The sequence below is a fragment of the Tamandua tetradactyla genome, chromosome 15, assembly GCF_023851605.1.
Source record: "Tamandua tetradactyla isolate mTamTet1 chromosome 15, mTamTet1.pri, whole genome shotgun sequence".
NCBI classification, from domain to species: domain Eukaryota; kingdom Metazoa; phylum Chordata; class Mammalia; order Pilosa; family Myrmecophagidae; genus Tamandua; species Tamandua tetradactyla.
In genome coordinates, this window is record NC_135341.1 from 39,468,613 (window position 1) to 39,488,140 (window position 19,528).

A 19,528-nucleotide genomic window follows, 5' to 3' on the forward strand; every position below is an offset into this window, starting at 1 on the left:
TGCTGTAACAGGCAGAGGCCAAGGGGCTGCCCTCTCAGACCCTAATCATGCCCCAGTAGGGAAAGGGAGGGAGGTGCCCACGTACTGAGATCGGACTCTGTGAATTACTAGGAAGAGCTGGGATAGCTGGGTACAAGGTGGAGAATTGTGTGCTTCATGTAGAGGAGGCAGGTCATCTTCTCTGATGGTCCCTCTGTCCCCCCTCCCATGCTGTTTCCCTGGCAGCGGATGGTCAAGAACCTGGAGAAGGAGCTGGTACTGCTCAAGCAGGAGCTGGCCATTCATGACAGCCTGGTAAGGGGCTAAAGGCAGGAGGGGGGATTAGGGGAACCTGGAGGGAGCCAGCTAGGGAGGAGGATGAGGTGGGAAAGGGGCAAAAGGGGTCACAGGGCAGGAATGTTGGATGGGCAGAGAGGTGGATGGACAGAGGGACTGGGTGAGCAAGGGCAGAGTCCATATTGGGGTGTGGGGGTGGGGGCAGAGTTAGGGAGGGAACAGAAGCCACAGGGAAGAGAGGCAGGTTGAACCAAGGTGTGGGAGATTGAGGCCAGGGAGGCTGGAAAACAAGAAGCAGAGAGACCACGGGCAAGGATACCAGATGGACAGGGGTATTGGAGGCAGAGGGTCAAGGTCACAGGAGGTGGGGTAGGCTAGGGGTGGGGAGGGGGCAGCAGCAAGAGACCATGAAGGCAATGGGTGGGGCAGGAGTTCTCTTGTGCTGGGACTTGGCCACAGAGTCCCCTTTCCCACAGTAGTAGGCCCCATGTCCTATGGCCTTTCCTTCCCTTCTCCAACCCCTTGCCCCTTTCTGACCTGAGCACATGGCCTGTGTTAGGCCCTCTCTGCCAGCACCTAGTGGTGAAGGGAGTGGGGCTAGCTTGGGATGCCAGGGTCTATGCTCTCCTTGAATCAGCTCTCAGAACAGCCCCTGCTGCCCCTGCTGGGCTAAGGTCTGTGTTGCTTATTGACATGTTCTGCATCCTTCTCCAAGACCAACCGCACCCTTGTGACCTATGATCCCATGGATGAAATCCAGATTGCCGAAATCAACTCCCAGGTGCGGAGGTACCTGGAGGGGACGCTGGATGAGATTGACGTAAGGAGCCCTCCATGAGACTGCCAGGCCCACCTGGCCTGGGTCTCCCTTTTCTGAGCAACCCTTATGGGTGCTGTGCTGACCTCAGGACCTCACACTGAGTGGATGCAGTGGGTGGAGGGTAGCACTGGACCCCTGGCAGCAGGAGCCCTTGAGCCCACCACGGTCTCAGCTTCTGAGTTTAGGGTTTTCTGAGGCCATGGGTGCTCCACAGAGTGGTTGGCAGCCTTGGACACACCCATATAGGAGGTGGCCTATCACAGGGGTCACAAACTAGGCTGCCCATTAGGGAGTCCAAGTTTGGTTGCCTTCTCTCTGAGTGACTTCAGCAAATTGCTTTGCCCTGTGTACAGTCAGTTGCCTTACCTGTTCAGTGGGGAGGGAATCTGTGTTGGGATTAATTGAACTGCAGGGCTTGGCAGTACCCAGCAAAGTGAGGCTGATAAAGGCTGGTGGTCATGCTGGTTGACTATAATGCAGACCTCTCAAGGCCCATGTTGAAGTGGGTCAAGAAGAGGGTGACAGCAGATGCACAAATAAGGGTCTTCAGGGGGAGAGATGCATCCTATTTTCACAGTGCAGGGCATCAAATTCTTCATTAAGGACACATATGGGTAGATCCAGGGCTTGTTACCATGGGCAACTGAGAGGCAGGCCTGGGGACAACTGAGGAGCTGGCTCTGCTGGCTTGATCAAGGGTAATGCTTCCTTTAGGTCCAGGAAGCTGATGACCTTCCTCCAGCCACAGGTGTGTGTATGTCTATGTCTATGCAGAAAAGCCCACAAATGGGCTCCATCTGAAAAATGGCAGGCAGAAACTTTTAGAAGCAGGAGATTGCTAAGAACAATAATTTTTTTCTTAGAAAGTATTTTCAAGAGCTACTGTGTCATTTAAATTTTATAGAGATCCCAACTAAGAAAAGGTGATTTTTATAGCCTCAATAAATAGTCTTAAAGTTCTAACCAGATGTTTCTCTGCTCTTCAAGAGAGCTTGATGGCCACTTTGCTTAGAAGCTGTTTACTGTGCTGGTTTCTCTCCTAACATAGACACAGACTTGGTCCTCTTGTACTCTACAGTCTAACTTCTGCCTTGCTCTCTTCCTTCCAGATAATCAACCTCAGACAGATCCAGGAGGTTTTCAATCAGTTCCGGGTGGTTCTGAGGTGAGGGACTTCCTGCTTCCCAACCCATATCCACATCAGGCTGCTATTTTCATTTCCTGGACTGTTAGGACACGTGCTTCCAGACCCACCCTCTTCTACCCTCTCTTGTATGTGAGGAGCCAGACCAGAAACCTCAGGGTGTGCTCAGGTTCCTAGTGTCCCCGTTGAGCTGTGGGATCCTCCTGCCCTTTGCTTCCCCTGGGGAAGGCAGGGAGGATAGCTCTCCATTCAAGGCTACTTGGAGAGGAGGTGAACCCTGCTGGATGTTTACAAAGTTCTTTAGTTGGGTAGGAGGTCTTTATGGAGCACCAACGCTGAGCATAGCTAGAGCATGACATGGTGATAATGCCACCTTCCCCAGAGGCATTGTGGTTTATTTGGGTGCAGACACATCTGTAGCATGAGTGGCTTTTGCTGGGTGGTGACACAGTGACTGGTTATATGATTCTGAATCAGAACCCAGTTGGGGGAACATGGCCCAGAGGTAGGCTTAGTGCTTGTTCAGTGTCATCTTGGAGGCCCTGCAGGTTTGTAGTTTGGATGATGTGTGTGTGTATGTTGGGGGTGGGAAGATGAAGTCATTTTGTCTGTTTTATCTAGTTTGTTCATGATGAGGGCATGGCTCTGTCACAGGGGGCCTTACACAAATGACTTCTAACCCTGGCACTTGGTTCTTTCTCCATTGGGTTTAGAGTGTCCTGAGGTGCAAGGTATTCTTTCACTGTCTCTCCCAAGCCAACAGGAACAGGAAGTGGAGTCCAGTTTGCGCAGAAAGTACACCCTCATAGACAAGAATGACTTTGCAGCTATGTCTGCTGTCCAGAAGGTAAGGACACCTCAAATTTTCCCATCCTCACACCTTTCCAGAGGCCACAGGCAGCCTGCATTAAAGCAGATCTAGGGTTGTAACAGATAAAGGTAACAGTAGGATAGGCATGGAGTGACCCTTGCCAGAGTAAGTCACACATGAATTCAAAATGATTTTCATAAATTGGAGACATGACTAATAATGAACAGGACCTGTTCCTGGAGTTAGAACAAAAACTGACTTTAAGAGCCTCAGGGCTTGGAATGAGGCACCAGACTGATAAGAGGAGTTAATATGGAAAGCGGACATCAAGTAGGGTAGTCATGTGGCTGTCATGGACAGCCTGAAACTGGCCTCAGCAGCAACCACGTCTCAGGGTGTGGGAGAATCATACCCACCCCAAGCCTTTGACCCACATACACTGGGGGGTGGGGGTGGGGCACGGGCAGACCCTGAGGGGCCCAAACCTATACTCTAACCCATGACCCTGGGGCTGGTCTCTCCTTCCAGGCAGGGCTCATGGATGTTGATGGCCACCTAGTGGGTGAGCCTGATGGACAAGGCTTCGGGCTTGGGGTCGTCCCTTTCTCTGTCAAACCTGGGAAGAAAACCAAGTCCAGGAAAGCATTCAAAGACCAGCTCAGGTGAGTGCCTTCTTGCTTTGCCGGCTCAGCACCTGGCCCTCCTCGGTGCATAAAAGGGAGGACATGAGCTGTCCCCCAGTGTCTCAGCCACTGTGATGTCATGATAGATGTCACTGCTACCAATGCTAGCAAGGTCTGTGGGGCCTGGGCTGGGGCCAGTCCTGATAGCACAGGGGTTACTTCTTATCTCACAGCAACCCCACAAGGTGGGAGTTATTGTCCCCATTTTACTAATGACAAAACCAAGACTCAGAGAGAGAATTAACTTCCCAAGGTCATGCCACTGATGAGTGGCCAAGTCCAGGGAGACCCAAGGTGGTACCCCAGAGGCGTACCCTCTGGAATGTCACGTGATTCCCTCCACCCTCCCCTAGGGTCCTTTTGTGACTCAGGTGACCGATACTCACATCACTTAAACACTCTAATCCACTTTTCACAGAAGACTTGATTGTGTGCAAGGTAGGAGATGTCCATGGTTGCTTAATGAGCCAACCTCCCCAGGAGGTGCTCTGTAGCAGTAGAGAAGAGCGCAGGCTCCAGATCTCAGCTCTGCACTTCTTACACCCAAGGCCTCTCTGTGCCTCCCTTTCCTCATTATTAAAATCGCCTGATAATAATAATAGTATCAAAGCCATTGGAATGGTTGTGAGCTTAAATGAACGAATGCAGTCCCCACACATGACTACTCAGTAGGTATATTTTGTTGCTGTTATTATCACTTGGACATGGGCCAAAACCAGTTGTAGAAAACTGTCACATGCAGGACAACAGTCAGATGGCAGAGGTTGCCAGATGTCCTTGGTCTTCTCTCTCCTCTTTAGGAAGGACAGTCACACCTCAGCCCTCTCTGTTCTGCCACTGAGTAATCAGCACAGTAATGGATGGGTTAAGGCTCTGTTCCAAACCACACTTGTTGCAAGAAGAAAAGAGGAGGAAATGGGGGAAAAGCCGTGGGCTTCCTCAGCTTTTCAGAGTCAGTGGCTTTCCAGAGGGAGGATATTCCATGAGCCATCGCTCGGAAAGGGTGGGCAACTGCTTTCCTGGGAGTCAACATGGCCACTGAGTTAAGTGGGAAGAGCAGGGCATGGACTGATTAGAGCAGCAGGACAGACCTGTCTTGCTTTACCATTTGTCCACAGACAGATGCACCTGGGTTGGTGCTCTGTCGGTCCTTCCTGGGGACATTTGTGTGGCTAATACCTCAGCAGCCATTGTGGCTTCTGAAAGCCTGTGGCCCACCCTCACCCCACAGATCCACTGGCTTTTCATCCCTGGAATCTGTGCCCATTCTTCACAGGTGTCTCCTGCAGAGACTGCTCAATGGAGGATTTCTCATTCTGATGAAAGGGTGAAACATGGTCCCCATTGCTGAAAAACTCTCCCTCCCTATCTGCATGGCTTAAGTTCATAGTCTTTGCTCCGTGATATGATCAAAATAGGAGCTAAGGTGTGGTGGGGCTCCTGGTATAGTGAGGACTGAGGAAGGTCATTTCCAGTGGCATCTGAAATACCTTACCTCCATAACTGGGCCCTGGGGCTCCCTGCTTTCTCCTTCTAGCTCTTTGGCAAGAAAGGAAGGTGCCAGCAGCCCTGTGAGTGGCAAGGACTTAGATGTGAGTTCCACCTCCAAGACCCAGCTGGCACCGTCCTCTAAGGATGGGGATGTCAAAGACATGCTTCTGCGGGACCGGGAGACCTCCAGTATTGAGCCTCCTCCTTCAGACTCCCCAAAGGAGGATTTTCGCCTACCCAGGTGACCACTTAACTTTCATTCCTACACCATATTAGCCAAAAGTAGAGTGTGACCCTCAGTGTGTAAGACTGCCTGCAGATAGACAAGAAATAGAATAGGGAATAAGAGGCATAGACCAGGAGCACTGTCCAAAAAGAAGAAACATGATGGCTTATGAACTTGTAAAAGAGTCCAATCTCAGGTGTCATCAAAGATACACAGTTAAACTTGGACTCATTTTAGACCCTTCAAATAGCAGAGATTTGAACAATTTATGTTTCTTTCTTTTTTTTTTTTTTTTTTACTAAGTAATGCATTCAAAAGGTATAAAATTCTCAAAATGTGAAAAGGTGCAAACCCACTTCCTTTTCCTCATTTTCCTCAAGCCACCCAGCTTCCCTCCTTGGTAAGTCAGTAAGTCAGTTTGTTGTAACCTGTCCTAAGGAAATAATTAGAATTGTAAACAAAGATTTATGCAAAAAAGATGTTTGTTGCATCATCAATTATAAAAGAAAAAAATTTTGAAAATGCCTTCAATTTCCAACATAAGGGAAAGCGCTAAGTGAATTATCATCTCTGCTCTTGGATTGTGTGAGGGCATGTGGGACAAATTTTTCCCCCAGCCTATGAAAATGTTCAAACATTCAGAGAAGTTGAAAGAATTATACACTGAGCACCCTGGACTCTGCAATTACATGTTACTATGCTTGTTTTATCATGTGTTCATCTTTCTCTCCATCCATCCATCCATCTTATTTTTTTTCTATGTATTTCAAAGTAAGTTGCAGGCATCACTCTACTTCCCCCTGCCCCAAAACTTCATCCTACATCTCATTAACTAGAGTTCTTAAAGAGTTTTCAATAGCATGAAAAGCATACTTCAATGAAAACAGCAAAATGTAAAATTATTTATATAGCTTGACCTCAACCATTTAAAAATAAATCAAAGAAGATACCTTGGAAGGAGGTACAGCAAAGTGTGGTAGCCCACAGATCCTGAATGGTTTTTGTTTTTCTGTTTCTTCCATTTGTCCTTGCTTTCCTCATTTTCTTCATTGGGCATGCACCCCTTTGTGTGCTGTGTAAAACAGACATGAGGGAGTGATTCCCACACAGTTTAGCAGGTGGGGTAGAGGGTCTCCAAGATTCCTGCCCACCGAAGCCCCAGGGGAGGAAGATGAAGTACTTGTGGTTCCTAGGCCACCACCCCATTTCTCTCTCCCCCTCCTTCTCACTCTCCATTTCCAGACCCAGCACCCCGCCTTCCAAGCCCATGGCCTTCGAGGAGTTTAAGAATGAGCGAGGTAGTGAGATCAACCGTATCTTCAAAGAAAACAAATCCATCTTAAATGAGCGGAGGAAAAGGGCCAGTGAGACCACACAGCGCATCAACGCCATCAAGCGGGAGATTGATGAAACCAAGGAGGCACTGAATTTCCAGAAATCACTAAGGGAGAAGCAAGGTAAATGTGATGTGAGGATGACAAGAGGGCTGTGGGGTGTCAGAATCATCTTACTCCAAAAGAGGCAGCCTTGGGCACTGGAGGACCAAGGTAGGGAGGGCCCAGGAGGGGCTCTGGAGTGGAGGCACGATATAGAGTCCATCCCTGTCAGCCTGCCTCTGCCTGTGGGTTCCCTGTTGTGGCATCATCTCAGACCTAGGTGCTGGACCTTCCACCTAGTATATTCTGCTGTCCATGGAGAAATATGCCCTTGGTTCTGCACAGGCTTCCTGAGAGAGTTGGGCAGCTGGTCACTCCCACAAGGTCTCAGGAACCTTACTTCTGTTTGGGTCCTGGTGTGGTATCACTGCCCAGGGGTAGTCAGACTGGATGGGGTGCTATTCGGGACCACCAGAGACCAGAAATGAGAATACAAATACACAGGGCCAAGAGACTTCCTGTCGTTAAGATGATTCCCCATGCTGAACCCTGGCAAGCCCTCTTCTCCTAGGGCAGGTGGTATGGGGGGACAGGGTGACTGGCAGACTCAGAGACCAGGGACCCTGTGTGGCTGTCCTCACCCCATGCTTGCCTCAGTGGCAGGTGCTGCCTACACCTGCCCTGTGGGTCACGGACCTCAAGCTTGAGCATGCAGAGGCCTCTTTTGGGGTTCTAATCAAGTGCAGATCCCCAGCTGAACCAATGGTTCTGACCCCATGCTTTAATGAATGAATGAGTGCCCCTACTCTGAGGCAGGTGGTCCAAAGTCCACTCTTGTTCACATTCCTCACTCAATCACACTGTCTTTGTCCAGAAAGGCACACCACAGGTTGGGGCATTCTGTTGCTAAATCAGAACCCCATTCCAGGCTAGCTTGCAAGAGCAGCCTCACTGGTCACCTGAGGTGTCTCCAGACCTTACCTTGTTTTATCCTACAGGCCTGATGGATCATCTCACTCACAGGGGGTGGATTTTACTCATTTCTTCTCAGAGGGCAACTTTATTTCCAAATTCTTGGGTCCAATCTGCTCACACCCTATAGACCACTCATGGGACGCTATTCAGAGGTCAAGGCCCTCTACGGTTCTGGAAACTGGAGAAGGCCTATGCTGGTGGCTCCGGACATAACCCCACCCAGAACATCCAGGAAGGGGACACAGTAAATGTCTTACAGGACCACGAAGCACTTCTTTGTCTCCTTTGCCCACACTTCTTTGAAAATGTAAATCCTTATTAAATATTTACATATTTTAAATGATACATACATATTGCTCTGCTGATACCTCACTAACTCCTAAATATGCCTGAAAATGGACCTTTTCAAAGGATAAGAAGAGGAAGCACATTTAAAAATTATTTATTAGCTTTATCTTTTGGTACCAAAAAGCATTTTTGCCCTTTCTTCCAAAAGCAGTTGGCTTCCCTATAGTTATTAAAATTTCATCTTCGTCTTAAAGAGACAAATTAAGTAAATTCATTTTTCAAGATAAGTGTTAGGTACTCACTTGGCCCAGAAAGGTTAGTGAGTTTAGAACATTCATCTTTTATAAAAGAAAAGTCCAAAATAATTTTTAAGTTAAAGTCTTTTAAGTTTATGTGCGTGTGTATGTTGGAGACAACCATAAAACTTCTGGGCAACACAAAAGTTGTTTCCAGTCAGTCCCCATCTCAACAGAGTGAAGACTCTACTCTGTATAGGATTTGTGCTTATCAAAGGAACTACATCAGGACGTCATACAAGCCCACAGCAGGCCACTCTGCCTTGAAGGGATCTGGTGAGGGTGACTCTGGACTCCAAGTGCCTCGAGTTGGGACCCTTGCTTCTCCATTAATGGTATCAGTGATACTTAATGAGTCTTATTTTCCCTAGTAAACATGCTAACATTTTCCTCCTGCACCTGGTACTCCTCCTGTAGGTCAGATGGCCACACATCTCAGGTCCCACGCAGGACTCACTTGCCAAGGGTCCTTGGGGGTAAAAGCCCCACACCTGGGGTAGGGGGTGATGACATGACACCTTTGCTGAACTTTCAAGGTGCTATGACCAGTGCACAGCTGACTGAGTAGCTCCACAGGCCATGTTATCTTGTCTTAACCCAACAACCCTTGCCAAACTGTCAAACCTTTAAAAGCCTCCCATGCAAAAAGACTGTGGGTGAAGGGATGGCTAATAGCACATCTGACCCCTCTTGCCCTCCTGGAGTTCTCTGACAACCATTCTATGTGATAAAAATATCTATTCGTCTCTAATAAGAAAGCTAGAAAATGTTGAACTCATTAAGAGGGCAGTTTGAAATGTGGATTTACATTGCCTGTTATATTAATGATGAAATTTACCCAAAGTGCCTTGTAGTATTAGCCAATGATGGCAATTTATGTATATATTATTTCAAAAACACAAAATTCGTATACTAGGAGTGTTTGCTGAATATCTTTGGCTGATAGGGATTTAAGGTCAAAATAAGTGTGGAGCATGGGCATCTCTTCCCTCTCTTCTGCCCACTCCTACCTACTGTTTGTTCTAAAATGCCAGTGGAACCTCACTGATCTGAGCTTCCTCCCTACCTGTGAGGCACGCTCAGGCTACAGCAGAACATAGCAGGCCCCTGGAATCTGGCGCCTTTCATGCCACGCCCACTTCCATGCCATGCCCCAGCCCTTCTTTGTCTCCTGTCTTGGTGCTCTGCCAGCACCGTCCCCTTTCCTGAATGCCTTCTTCCTCCCACTCAGGTGAAGCCCTCCTCATTCCCTGACTTCCTCCATCCTCCTGCAGGTGAATATGAGAATAAGGGGCTGATGATCATCGACGAGGACGAATTCTTACTGATCCTGAAGCTCAAAGACCTCAAGAAGCAGTACCGCAGCGAGTACCAGGACCTGCGTGACCTCAGGGCTGAGATCCAGTACTGCCAGCACCTGGTGGACCAGTGTCGTCACCGCCTGCTCACAGGTGTGCCGGTCAGGAAGGTTGGCTGGTCACCTGAGGTCCAGGGAGGTTTGGGGTAGGGCTACAGTCTGGGTCCTGGAAAGCACCCCCAGATCTTCTCTCTGGCTAAGGCACGGGCCGAACAAGGGCTTCAGATCTATTGTTTCCAGGACTGTGCAGGCTGGAGATGGAGATGGGGACAGGCTGAGACCCTGGGGCAGAGTGTGAACAGGGGGTGAGTCTGGAACAAGCACAAGACAGAGAGGCACATACAGCTTTTGCCTGCTTCCTCAGGGGCTTTCCCACACCTGATAGTGCTGTCTCCCCACTTCCTTGCAGAATTTGACATCTGGTACAATGAGTCCTTTGTCATCCCTGAGGACATGCAGGTGGCACTGAAGCCAGGTTGCAGTATCCGGCCAGGCATGGTGCCTGTTAATAGGCTCATGTCTCTGGTGAGTGGCACAAGGGCAGGGTGGGGGTGATGGATTAGTGTGGGACAGTACCCTTTCTGTCTCTGTTCTTTCCACAAACATAGCAAGATGTAGGGTGCTCCCAGCCTCTTCCAGGCTGGTCCAGGCAGTGGGGCAGGTAGAGGTCTCTCCAAGTTAGCAAGGGACGGGGCACAGCAAAACCACTCTTGTGTTGCCATCTTTCTCAGTGTTTCATCCTGCCAGTGTGGCAGTGACAGATATTTGTAGGAAGTTTGGGAGTGGTTGAGAGCTGCCTTGGGTGGGGGTTTGCAAACCCAGTAAGGGACTTTGACCTGACGCCCCACCACAGGCCCTGCCATGGGGGCTCCTGACTGCCAGCCTGAAGGGACTCTGATGAGTGTGGGTCTCCCCCAGGGAGAAGATGACCAGGACAAATTCAGCCAGCTACAGCAGACAGTGCTGCCTGAGGGCCCAGATGCCATCTCCTTCTACAATGCCAAAGTCAAGACAGAACAGAAGGTGACTTGGTCTCCAGGAGGGTGGGGGCCTCGGGGACCTCATTACCTAGATACCTGGTATCATTCTCCCTCCTTTGGAGGGGGGGAGATGGTGCCAGTCCAGGGAGACCCAGTGTCATTCGCAGTCAGTGGGTACCCTTGGCCAACTCCAGAGTCTTGGGACTAGACTGGGCCCAACTGGGATTCCTCAGCCCATAACAGGGCTTGGGGATCCTCTGAGACCACAGCCTATTAGGGAGGATCTCTCCAGCAGGGACCACTATGGATAGGTAGCAGTGGACCCCGGATCATATGCAGCCAAGGCAGAGCTAGACATGGTGCTAGTCATAGGCCAGGTCTGGGACCCTCCTTTCTGGGTGGGTCCAGCTGGAGCAGAGGGTCTCTACTTTGCCAAGGCCCACCTGAGAGCTCTGTGTGCTATACACCATTCTGTGACCAGGTGGCAGATACACATGGGGCTTAAGGGAGCTCATTCTTTTACAAATATTTTTGTGGTTATTTGTTTACATTTTCAATAGGTGATACATTCCATTTAAACATTGAAAAGCATAAACGTTCAAACACCTCAACCCCCTTCCTCCCAGCTCCACCAAATCCCTGTCACATTTTTCTATCGTTCCCCTACATATTGTGCTGCATTTTGCTTTTTCCACTTAACAACCCTGACATCCTAATAATTCTTAACATTCTAAAGGTCTTTCCGTGTCAGTCCACGGGCCTGCAGCTGCAAAATAGTGCTCCAGTGCAGGGATAGAGCTTAATTTATCTAACCCATCTCATGTTGATGGGCATTTAGGAGGTTCCATTTCTTTACTGTTACAAACATTGCTGTGATAATTAACTTTGCACAAATATGAATTCACACGTGTGAATCTATGTGAAAGGTAAGTTTTTAGAAGCGGACTTCTGAGTTAGGAACATTTGCACTTTTGATGGCTGGTACTAAATTACCCTTCTAGTTCTAGACCCACCCACACCCACAGGAAGATGTGGATGTCTGTTCCCCATGGGCTCACCTACAAGATTCACTTTCAGACTTTTTTTTCCTCTAATCTGAAAGGTGAAAAATGGTCTCTCAGTGTAGCTTTAACTTGTGTTTCCCTTATGAATGAGGTCAAGCCTCTTTTTCATATGCTTACAGGCCATTTAAATTTTTCTCCCTGTTCATATCTTCTGATCATTTTTCTATTGGTTGTTGGTCTTTTTCTTGTTAATTTTACATATTATAGAGATTAGCTCTTTATATTATGAGTTACAAATATTTTTCACTGTTTGTCATTTTTCTTTTGATTTTACTTTGGTTTTTGGTAATTATTTTTTCTTTTTTTCTTTTTTTTATAAAATCAAGCTTATTAGTCTTTTCTTTCTTGGCTTCTGGATTTGTCTCATAATTTGAAAAACCTTCTGATAGTTGGGTCATTCTTAACATTTAGGCTTAAGTTGATATCTTCCCTGACCCAGATGGAGGAACCAAAACATACGCAAACGGCTTGAGTGAATGGGGTTTGTTATGTGGATTCTTAGGGTCCCATGGAGCAGTACATCTCAACCTGAGCTGTGCACACAATTCACAGAGGGTCATGTTAAAATATGGATTCTGGTGCAGCAGATCTGGGGTGGAGTCTGAGATTCTGTGTTTCTAATAAGCTCCCAGATGAAGTCCATGTGCTAGTCCAGGACACCACTTTGCCAAGCAAGGCCGCAGAGCACATCTGCCAGAAGCAGATGAGGGCTACTCTTCCTCTAGGCCTTTTTCCCTCCAGGCCTCTCCTAGCTTCTTCCTGAGGTCTGCTCCCTCTTCTAACTGTTCTCCCACTCCCTTCAGATTCTGCTCTGCCCACATCTTTAGCCCCAGGTCTTGGCCCCAACCTGGTCTGCCCTTATTTTCCAAGCTTACCAGTCCCAGCGCTAATATCACCTGACTCTTTACTTTGTAGCTTTCCAGAAGGAGAACCTAATTGGCTCCCCTTGGGTCATGTGTACATTCCTGGTCCAGTCAGCTGTGGACCAGTTGTAGGTCACCTGCTCACCCCAGCTGCCTGGGCCCACCCCTGCAGGAGAAAAGATGGCTAACAGGGCCTGAGAAGTTTTATCCAGGAAGCCACTTAGCCTCATGCTGTGAGCCACAAGCAATTTTATTGACCCTGGTCCCAAATCAGTGGGCAGTTTGCTGGGACCCAGCAACTTTGTCTGAGGCAGGAGACCCTGGCCAGGCTGCTGATCCCACCAGCTGTCTCCAAAGAGCTCATTCAGGGCTGCCCATGAAAATCTCTGTAGGGAGGCAGAGCTCTCTCAGAGCCTTTGAGAGAGAATGGGCTCAAACTTCCCAGTTTCTCAAATCAGTTGTCTGCGACCACCACACAGGAGCTTTCTTCTTTGCTCAAAGGGCAGTCCCCCCGTGCTCTGCTCAGAGAAGGAGCCTCACCTTGTCCACAGGGCCTCCCAGCCCAACCCAGGGAGGAGGCAGTAGCTGAGTGCTCATTCCTGCAAGTGCTGGTAGCATAGGTTCTTGGGTGGAGGGAGGGCAAGCTAATTTCACAGAATGACACAAGGAAAGGTAGATCCTGAGTCAGGATGGTGGAATGTAGTCATTGCTGGGCTGTGCTCCAACGGGGGCTTTGCCAGTGGCTTTGACCCTGAGCCTCCCTGCTTGAAGTAGAAAGTTCTGTACATCCCTCAGGGCCTTCTTGGCTGGAAAGCCTGAAGATCAGATGAAAAAACTTCCCATTGGAGCAGATCTGCTCTGGTTCCTGCTGCCAGAGGACGGAGCCCTATCATGGGTGGACAAGTCCTTAGACCAGCTATTACCAAAAGTCTGTTCCCCTATCTGTTACAGTGCTATGTTCTGTAGTCATGTGACTGGCTCCCAGGTGGCACAAAAAGCTAAATCCCAGTGGTTTCAGATGTGCAGCTCAGGTCAGCCCTAGGGTTGGTGGAAGAGAGGGGGAGTTAAAGGCCTGTTACACTCAGTCTGGAAGCACTATTTGTAGACAAGGAGAACAGGCCATTTGAGTTTGGGTAACACTGAGATTGGTCTGTGGGAAGTTTTCATGCTACCCGGCTGCCCTGATAGGTAGGGTTGAAAACTGACTTCCAGGATGTGAGCACATGCCTCCTAAAGAAATATGGTTTTGGGGAATGCAGGAATCATTCATCACCCTGGGGAAGCCTGGGGACCATGAGGGTGGCTCTGGCCTCTGGCACTCAATGAGATCCTGGAAGTCTGTTCCAAGGAATCAGGACTATAGGGGCCAGTAGCCCAGAAACCAAGCCCAGCTTCATGATCTTTCAGCATTGAGCCCATCAACTGAGTGACCTTCCCAGACCTCTGCCATCCACTTGTCTTCTAGGAGGTAGAGGGAAACCTGGGCACAACACTCTCTTGTGGGACTAGAACTTCATTGGACTACAGTGCCATGGGTTTGTATCTTTGCCACTCTCAAGGAGGGACTGCCTGGGATACAAAGAATGCACTCTGAGAAGACCTTAGGAACAGTCACCCCCAGGGCAAGAAGGTCTGCAGAAAAGTTTATGTGGGCTGTCATTCTAAGAAGAATGAATATGCACAGAGAAAAATGACAGGCCAGCAAACCTCAAGAAGCAGGAGGCTGGAGGGGCTCTGGATGCCATGGAGACCATGGTCCAGAAAAGCAGTTACTTGGGGACAGCAAGAGAATAACAAGCCTTGTACCTTTAGACCTTGTCCTTGCTCCAGAGGTCACCCCCTGTCTTTCATGCCCCCTACAAACCTGGGCTTGGTGTTTGGTCATACTGCAGCCCTGGCTCCTGTTTCCTTCTAGGTCTTGTTACTGCCAGTTGTGCTAGGACAATATGGGGCCACCTGCCCTTTGCTTCTGCCCTAGACTTGCTCCCAGCTATGAGGCCCACTTGGACTTTTGAAATGTCATAAACCCCATGGGCCATGGGTGATAAAACCACAGGCCATGCTAACTTTCCTGCCTTTTCTCTGAACTTCCTTGAGGTTCACCCTCTTCAAGTCCAGGCAAAAGCCCCTTCCCATCCCGAAGAAGTGAGGTCACTTCTTCAAAGACTTCTGCCTTATCATTTTAGGAGTTGGTCAGCAGTCAGTGGAGGATAGCTTCTTCATTGTAGCCTTTACCACTCAGGAGAAAAATGGTCAACTAGATGGTTTTAGGACTTATCAGAAACAATGCCCAGATGTTCAGAACGTGTTCTTCTGAAGTTCCCTACTGTGGGCACCATCTGCTTGCAGGGAGGCTCTTCTATGTGGAAGGGAAATCTCATCCATATTACCCCATGTTTTGGTTTTCCCAAGCATATCGTTCAGCAACATTCCCTCAGGACCACTGGTTTAACAGTGGTCTTTGAAAGATTACTTATCCCACATGACTCACAAATCTTCCAGCTCCATACCAGGTTCTATCCTGATTCAGGCTCCTGGAGAGAGACCATTGACCCCTGGCATCCCCTGGCCACAGCCTCTTGGTTTGCTGGTTCACAAGTCTGTCTTTGCCTCTTGTCTAGTAGCACCTGAAGAAACCAGAGTTTCTGGGCTCAGGCAGGACCCTCTTTTTGCTATCTGCTTCTGCTGGGGTTTCCTATGCATGTTCCCTTCTAATTTGCTGTTTCCCTGCAACAAGACAACCCTATGCTACTGTTTCACCCTGAGGCTGCTGCTCCATTCTTGGATGAGCCTCATGTCCTTGTGTGTGTCTACATTTGTGGCTTCTGCTCCTCTACTTGTGCCTCTCTGCCATGTGCTTCCATAACTCCTCCTTTTCAGTTCAGGCTTCCATCTACAGGATGAACTAGTGGCCTTCTTTGGAGACTCCAGTGGAACCGAGTGACTCCTCTCCAGATACAGTGTTCTACCTGCATCTTTTTATCCAGTTCCATTTGCCTTTCTTCAGGAATCCATATTTCCTAGTTTCTTTTGAAATTTTAAGATTTAAAAATGTTATATATTAACTTAATTTCAACTTTCCTGATTTCTAATGAGGTTGAGTCTTTTGTTGTTGTTTTTTTTTGGTCTCTTCCTAGGGATAATTAACATATTTATGATATAGAGGCTTCTTGTCCATGAACAGGACATATCTTCCCATTTGATTTTTTGATCTTTTTGTATTTCAAAAAAATTATTAAATAGAAACTTTATTGAGATATAATTAAAATACCATAAAGTTTGCCCTTTTAAAGTGTATGACTGAGTGGTTTTTGGTATATTCACAAAGTTGTACAACCATCACCACTATAAAATTCCAGAACGTCGTCATCATTCCCAAAAGGAACCCGATACCCATTAGCAATCATTATCTATACACCACCACCAACCTCCTTCCCTAGCAATCACTAACTACTTTATATGTCCATGAATTTGCCTATTTTGGACATTTCACATAAATGGAACCACACAATATGTGGCCTTTTGTGTCTGGCTCCTTCCCCTTAGTGTAATGTTTTTAAGGTTCATCTGTGTCTTACTTGTATCAGTACTTCATTCCTTTTTGTGGCCAAATAATTTTCCATTGTATGGATATACCACATTTTATTTATCCATTCATTGGTTGATGAGCATTTGGGCTGTTTCAACCTTTTGGATATTATCAACAATCTTGCTATGAACATTTATATTCAAATTTTTCTGTGGTCATAAATTTTTAGTTCTCTTGGGTATTTACTAGGAGTGGAATTACTGGGTCATATGCTAATTCTATGTTTAACTTTTTGAGAAACTGTCAAACTGTTTTCCAAAGCAGCTGTACCATATTATATTCCCACTAGCAGTGCATGAAGGTTCCTGTTTCTCCTCCTGCCATTTTTGTTTTTGTCCACCTTTTTAGTTGTTACCATCTGTGCCTTTTGAAGCTATTATGTACCTCAGAAAAGCCCCATTTTAATCCTGATCCAGTCTTGTCAGGGGCACCTGTTTCAGCACCATAGGGAGGAAACTTTTGTTTAGATTATCTCCACGGAGATGTGGCATGCCCAATTGTGGGTGTGACTTTTTGATTAGATGGAGATGTGATTCTGCCCATTCAAGGTGGGTCTTGATCAGTTTGCTGGAGTTCTTTAAAAGAGGAAACATTATGGAGAAAAATGTTGAAGAGTCTTTGATACATTTTGAATTAATTTTTTATATGATGTGAGGTAAGTGTTCAACTTTACTCTTTTGCACATGGGTATGCAGTTGTCCTAACAACATTTGTTGAAAAGACTCTCCTTCCCTCATTGAATTGACACCCTTGTTGATAATCAATCAACTGTAAATATGAGGGTTTATTTCTGGACTCTCAATTCTATTCCATTGAACAATATGTCTATCCTTATGCTAGTTTCACACTGTCTTGATTATTGCAGCTTTATAATAAACTCTTAAATTGGAAAGGGTGAGTCTCCAACTTTGTTGTTCTTCCAGATTATTTTCGCTATTCTACGTTCTTTGCATTTCCATATGAATTTTAGAACTAGCTTGTCAATTCATGTAAAGAAGCCAGCTAGAAAATTTTTAAGTGTATTTATTTTTACTTGTGGCAAAATATACGTATCATAAAAATCATTTTAACCATTTTAAGTGGACGGTTTTTTGACATTAAGTACATTGACAGTGAGTGCTGTTTAACTTTCACCACTGTTTATCTCCAGACTATTTGCATCATTCCAAACTAAAATGCGTACTCATTTACCAATAATTTCCCATTCTCCTCTCCTCCCACCCCTTATACTCACTATTCTGCTTTCTGTCTATATGAATTTGCTTATTTTAACTATTGCATATGAGAAATCTTACAATATTTTTTCTTTTGTGTCTGGCTTATTTCACTCAACATGATGTTCTCAGAGTTCATCCATGTTGTAGCATGTACCAGCACTTCTTTTTACAGCTGGACATCATATTGTATGGATAAACCAAATTTTGTTTATCTGTTTATCTGTTGATGGATACTTCAGTTACTTCCATCTTTTGGCTATTGTGAATAGTGCTATGATGAGCATTGATGTACAAATATCTTTGTCCCAAGCCTCTGCTTTCTCTTCTTTCGAGTATATATGTAGGAGTGGAATTGCCAGATCATATGGTAATTCAGTGTTAAACTTTCTGAGTAATTGTCCAACTGTTTTCCATAGAGGCAGTATTAGGTTATTGATTGTGATCTTCTTTTTTAATGTAGGCATTTAAAGCTATAAATTTTCCTCTGAGCACTGTCTTTACTGCATCCTAAGTTTTGATATTTTCAGTTTTGTTTTCAACATTCATCTCAAGATATTTCCTAATTGCCCTTGTGATTTATTCTTTGATGCATTGGCCATTTAGTAATATGTTGTTTAATTTCCACATATATCTTAATTTTCCAACTTTCATTCTGTTACTAATTTCTAACTCTATTCCATTGTAGTCTGAGAAGATACTTTGTATGACTTCAATATTTTAAAATTCATTAAGCTTTGATTTCTACTTTGACTCATAGTCTATCCTAGAAAATGTTCTATATGCAATTGAAAAAAATGTGTATTCTGCTGTTGCTGAGTATTGTGTTCTATATATATATTCAGTAAATCAATTGTATGATCTCACTGATATGAAATCATTAGAATAAGCAAACTCATTAAGTCAGAATCTAGAATATAGGTGCTGGTTTGGGAATCAGGAGATAATGCTTAAATTGTACAGAATGTATGTTTCAGTTGATTGTAAGGTTTTGTAATACAGTACATACAATATTTATCTCTTTGTGATAGATTGTTTCACCCAACATGATGTCTTCAAAGGTCATCCATGTTTTCACATGAATCAGAACTTCTTTTCTTTTTAATGCTGAATAATATTCCATTGTACATATATACCATATTTGTTTATCCATTCATTGGTTGATGGACACTTGGGTTGCTTCCATCTTTTGGAAAACGTGATTAATGCTGCTTTGAACATCAGTGTACAAATATCTGTTCAAGTTTCTACTTTCATTTCTTTGGTATATATACCTAGTGAGATTGCTGGGTCATATGTAATTCTTTCTTTACTGTTCTGAAGGACTGCCAAACTAACTTCCAAAGTGGCCACATCATTTTACCTTCCCACCAGCAATGAAAGAGTGTTCCTATTTCTCCACATCCTTCCCAAAACTTTTATTTTTCTATTTTTTTTTAGTAGTGGCCATTCTAGTGGGTGTGAAATGGTATCTCATTGTGGTTTTGATTTGTGTTTCCCTAATAGCGAATGATTTTGAGCATCTTTTCATGTGCTTTTTTTTTGCCATTTGTATATCCTCTTTGGAGAAATGTCTGTTCATGTCTTGCCCATTTTTAAATTGGTTGTTTGTCTTTTTATTTTTGAATTGTAGGATTTCTTTGTATATTCTGGGTATTAAACCCTTTTTGGATATGTGGTTTCCAAATACAATCTTTGAATAGGTTGTCTTTATACTTTCATGATAATATCCTTTGATACTCAAAATTTTAAATTTTGATGAGGCCCAATTATCTACTCTTTTGTTTCTTGTGCTTTGTGTGTAAAGTCTAAGAAAATCATTGCCTATCCCAAGCTATAGAGCTGCTTCCCTGCATTTTCTCCTAGGAGTTTTATAGTCTTAGTTCTCATATTTAGGTCTTTGATCTGTTTTGTATTAACTTTTGTATATGGTGTGAGATAGGAGTGGTCCTTCATTCTTTTGTTTATGGATATCCAATTATCCCAGCACCCACATAGCAGGGAGGGAAGTGAGTTTACCTGCCAAGTTGGCTTAGAGAGAGAGGCCACATCTGAGCAACAAAAGAGGTTCTGTG

At 45.8% G+C, this 19,528-nt stretch overlaps 1 protein-coding gene across 9 annotated transcripts in view; it reads left to right on the forward strand.

The window, feature by feature from the left end:
- KIF9 (kinesin family member 9) overlaps nt 1-19,528 on the forward strand; it is an 82,302-nt gene that overhangs the window by 47,895 nt on the left and 14,879 nt on the right. For all 9 annotated transcript variants that reach the window (XM_077129489.1, XM_077129490.1, XM_077129496.1 and 6 more), the window contains 10 exons: nt 226-294; nt 992-1,096; nt 2,206-2,261; nt 2,997-3,087; nt 3,580-3,713; nt 5,272-5,466; nt 6,694-6,908; nt 9,661-9,837; nt 10,153-10,268; nt 10,662-10,766. In XM_077129489.1, coding sequence (XP_076985604.1) covers nt 226-294; nt 992-1,096; nt 2,206-2,261; nt 2,997-3,087; nt 3,580-3,713; nt 5,272-5,466; nt 6,694-6,908; nt 9,661-9,837; nt 10,153-10,268; nt 10,662-10,766 — 1,263 coding nt within the window. The remainder of the gene's footprint in view (nt 1-225; nt 295-991; nt 1,097-2,205; nt 2,262-2,996; nt 3,088-3,579; nt 3,714-5,271; nt 5,467-6,693; nt 6,909-9,660; nt 9,838-10,152; nt 10,269-10,661; nt 10,767-19,528) is intronic.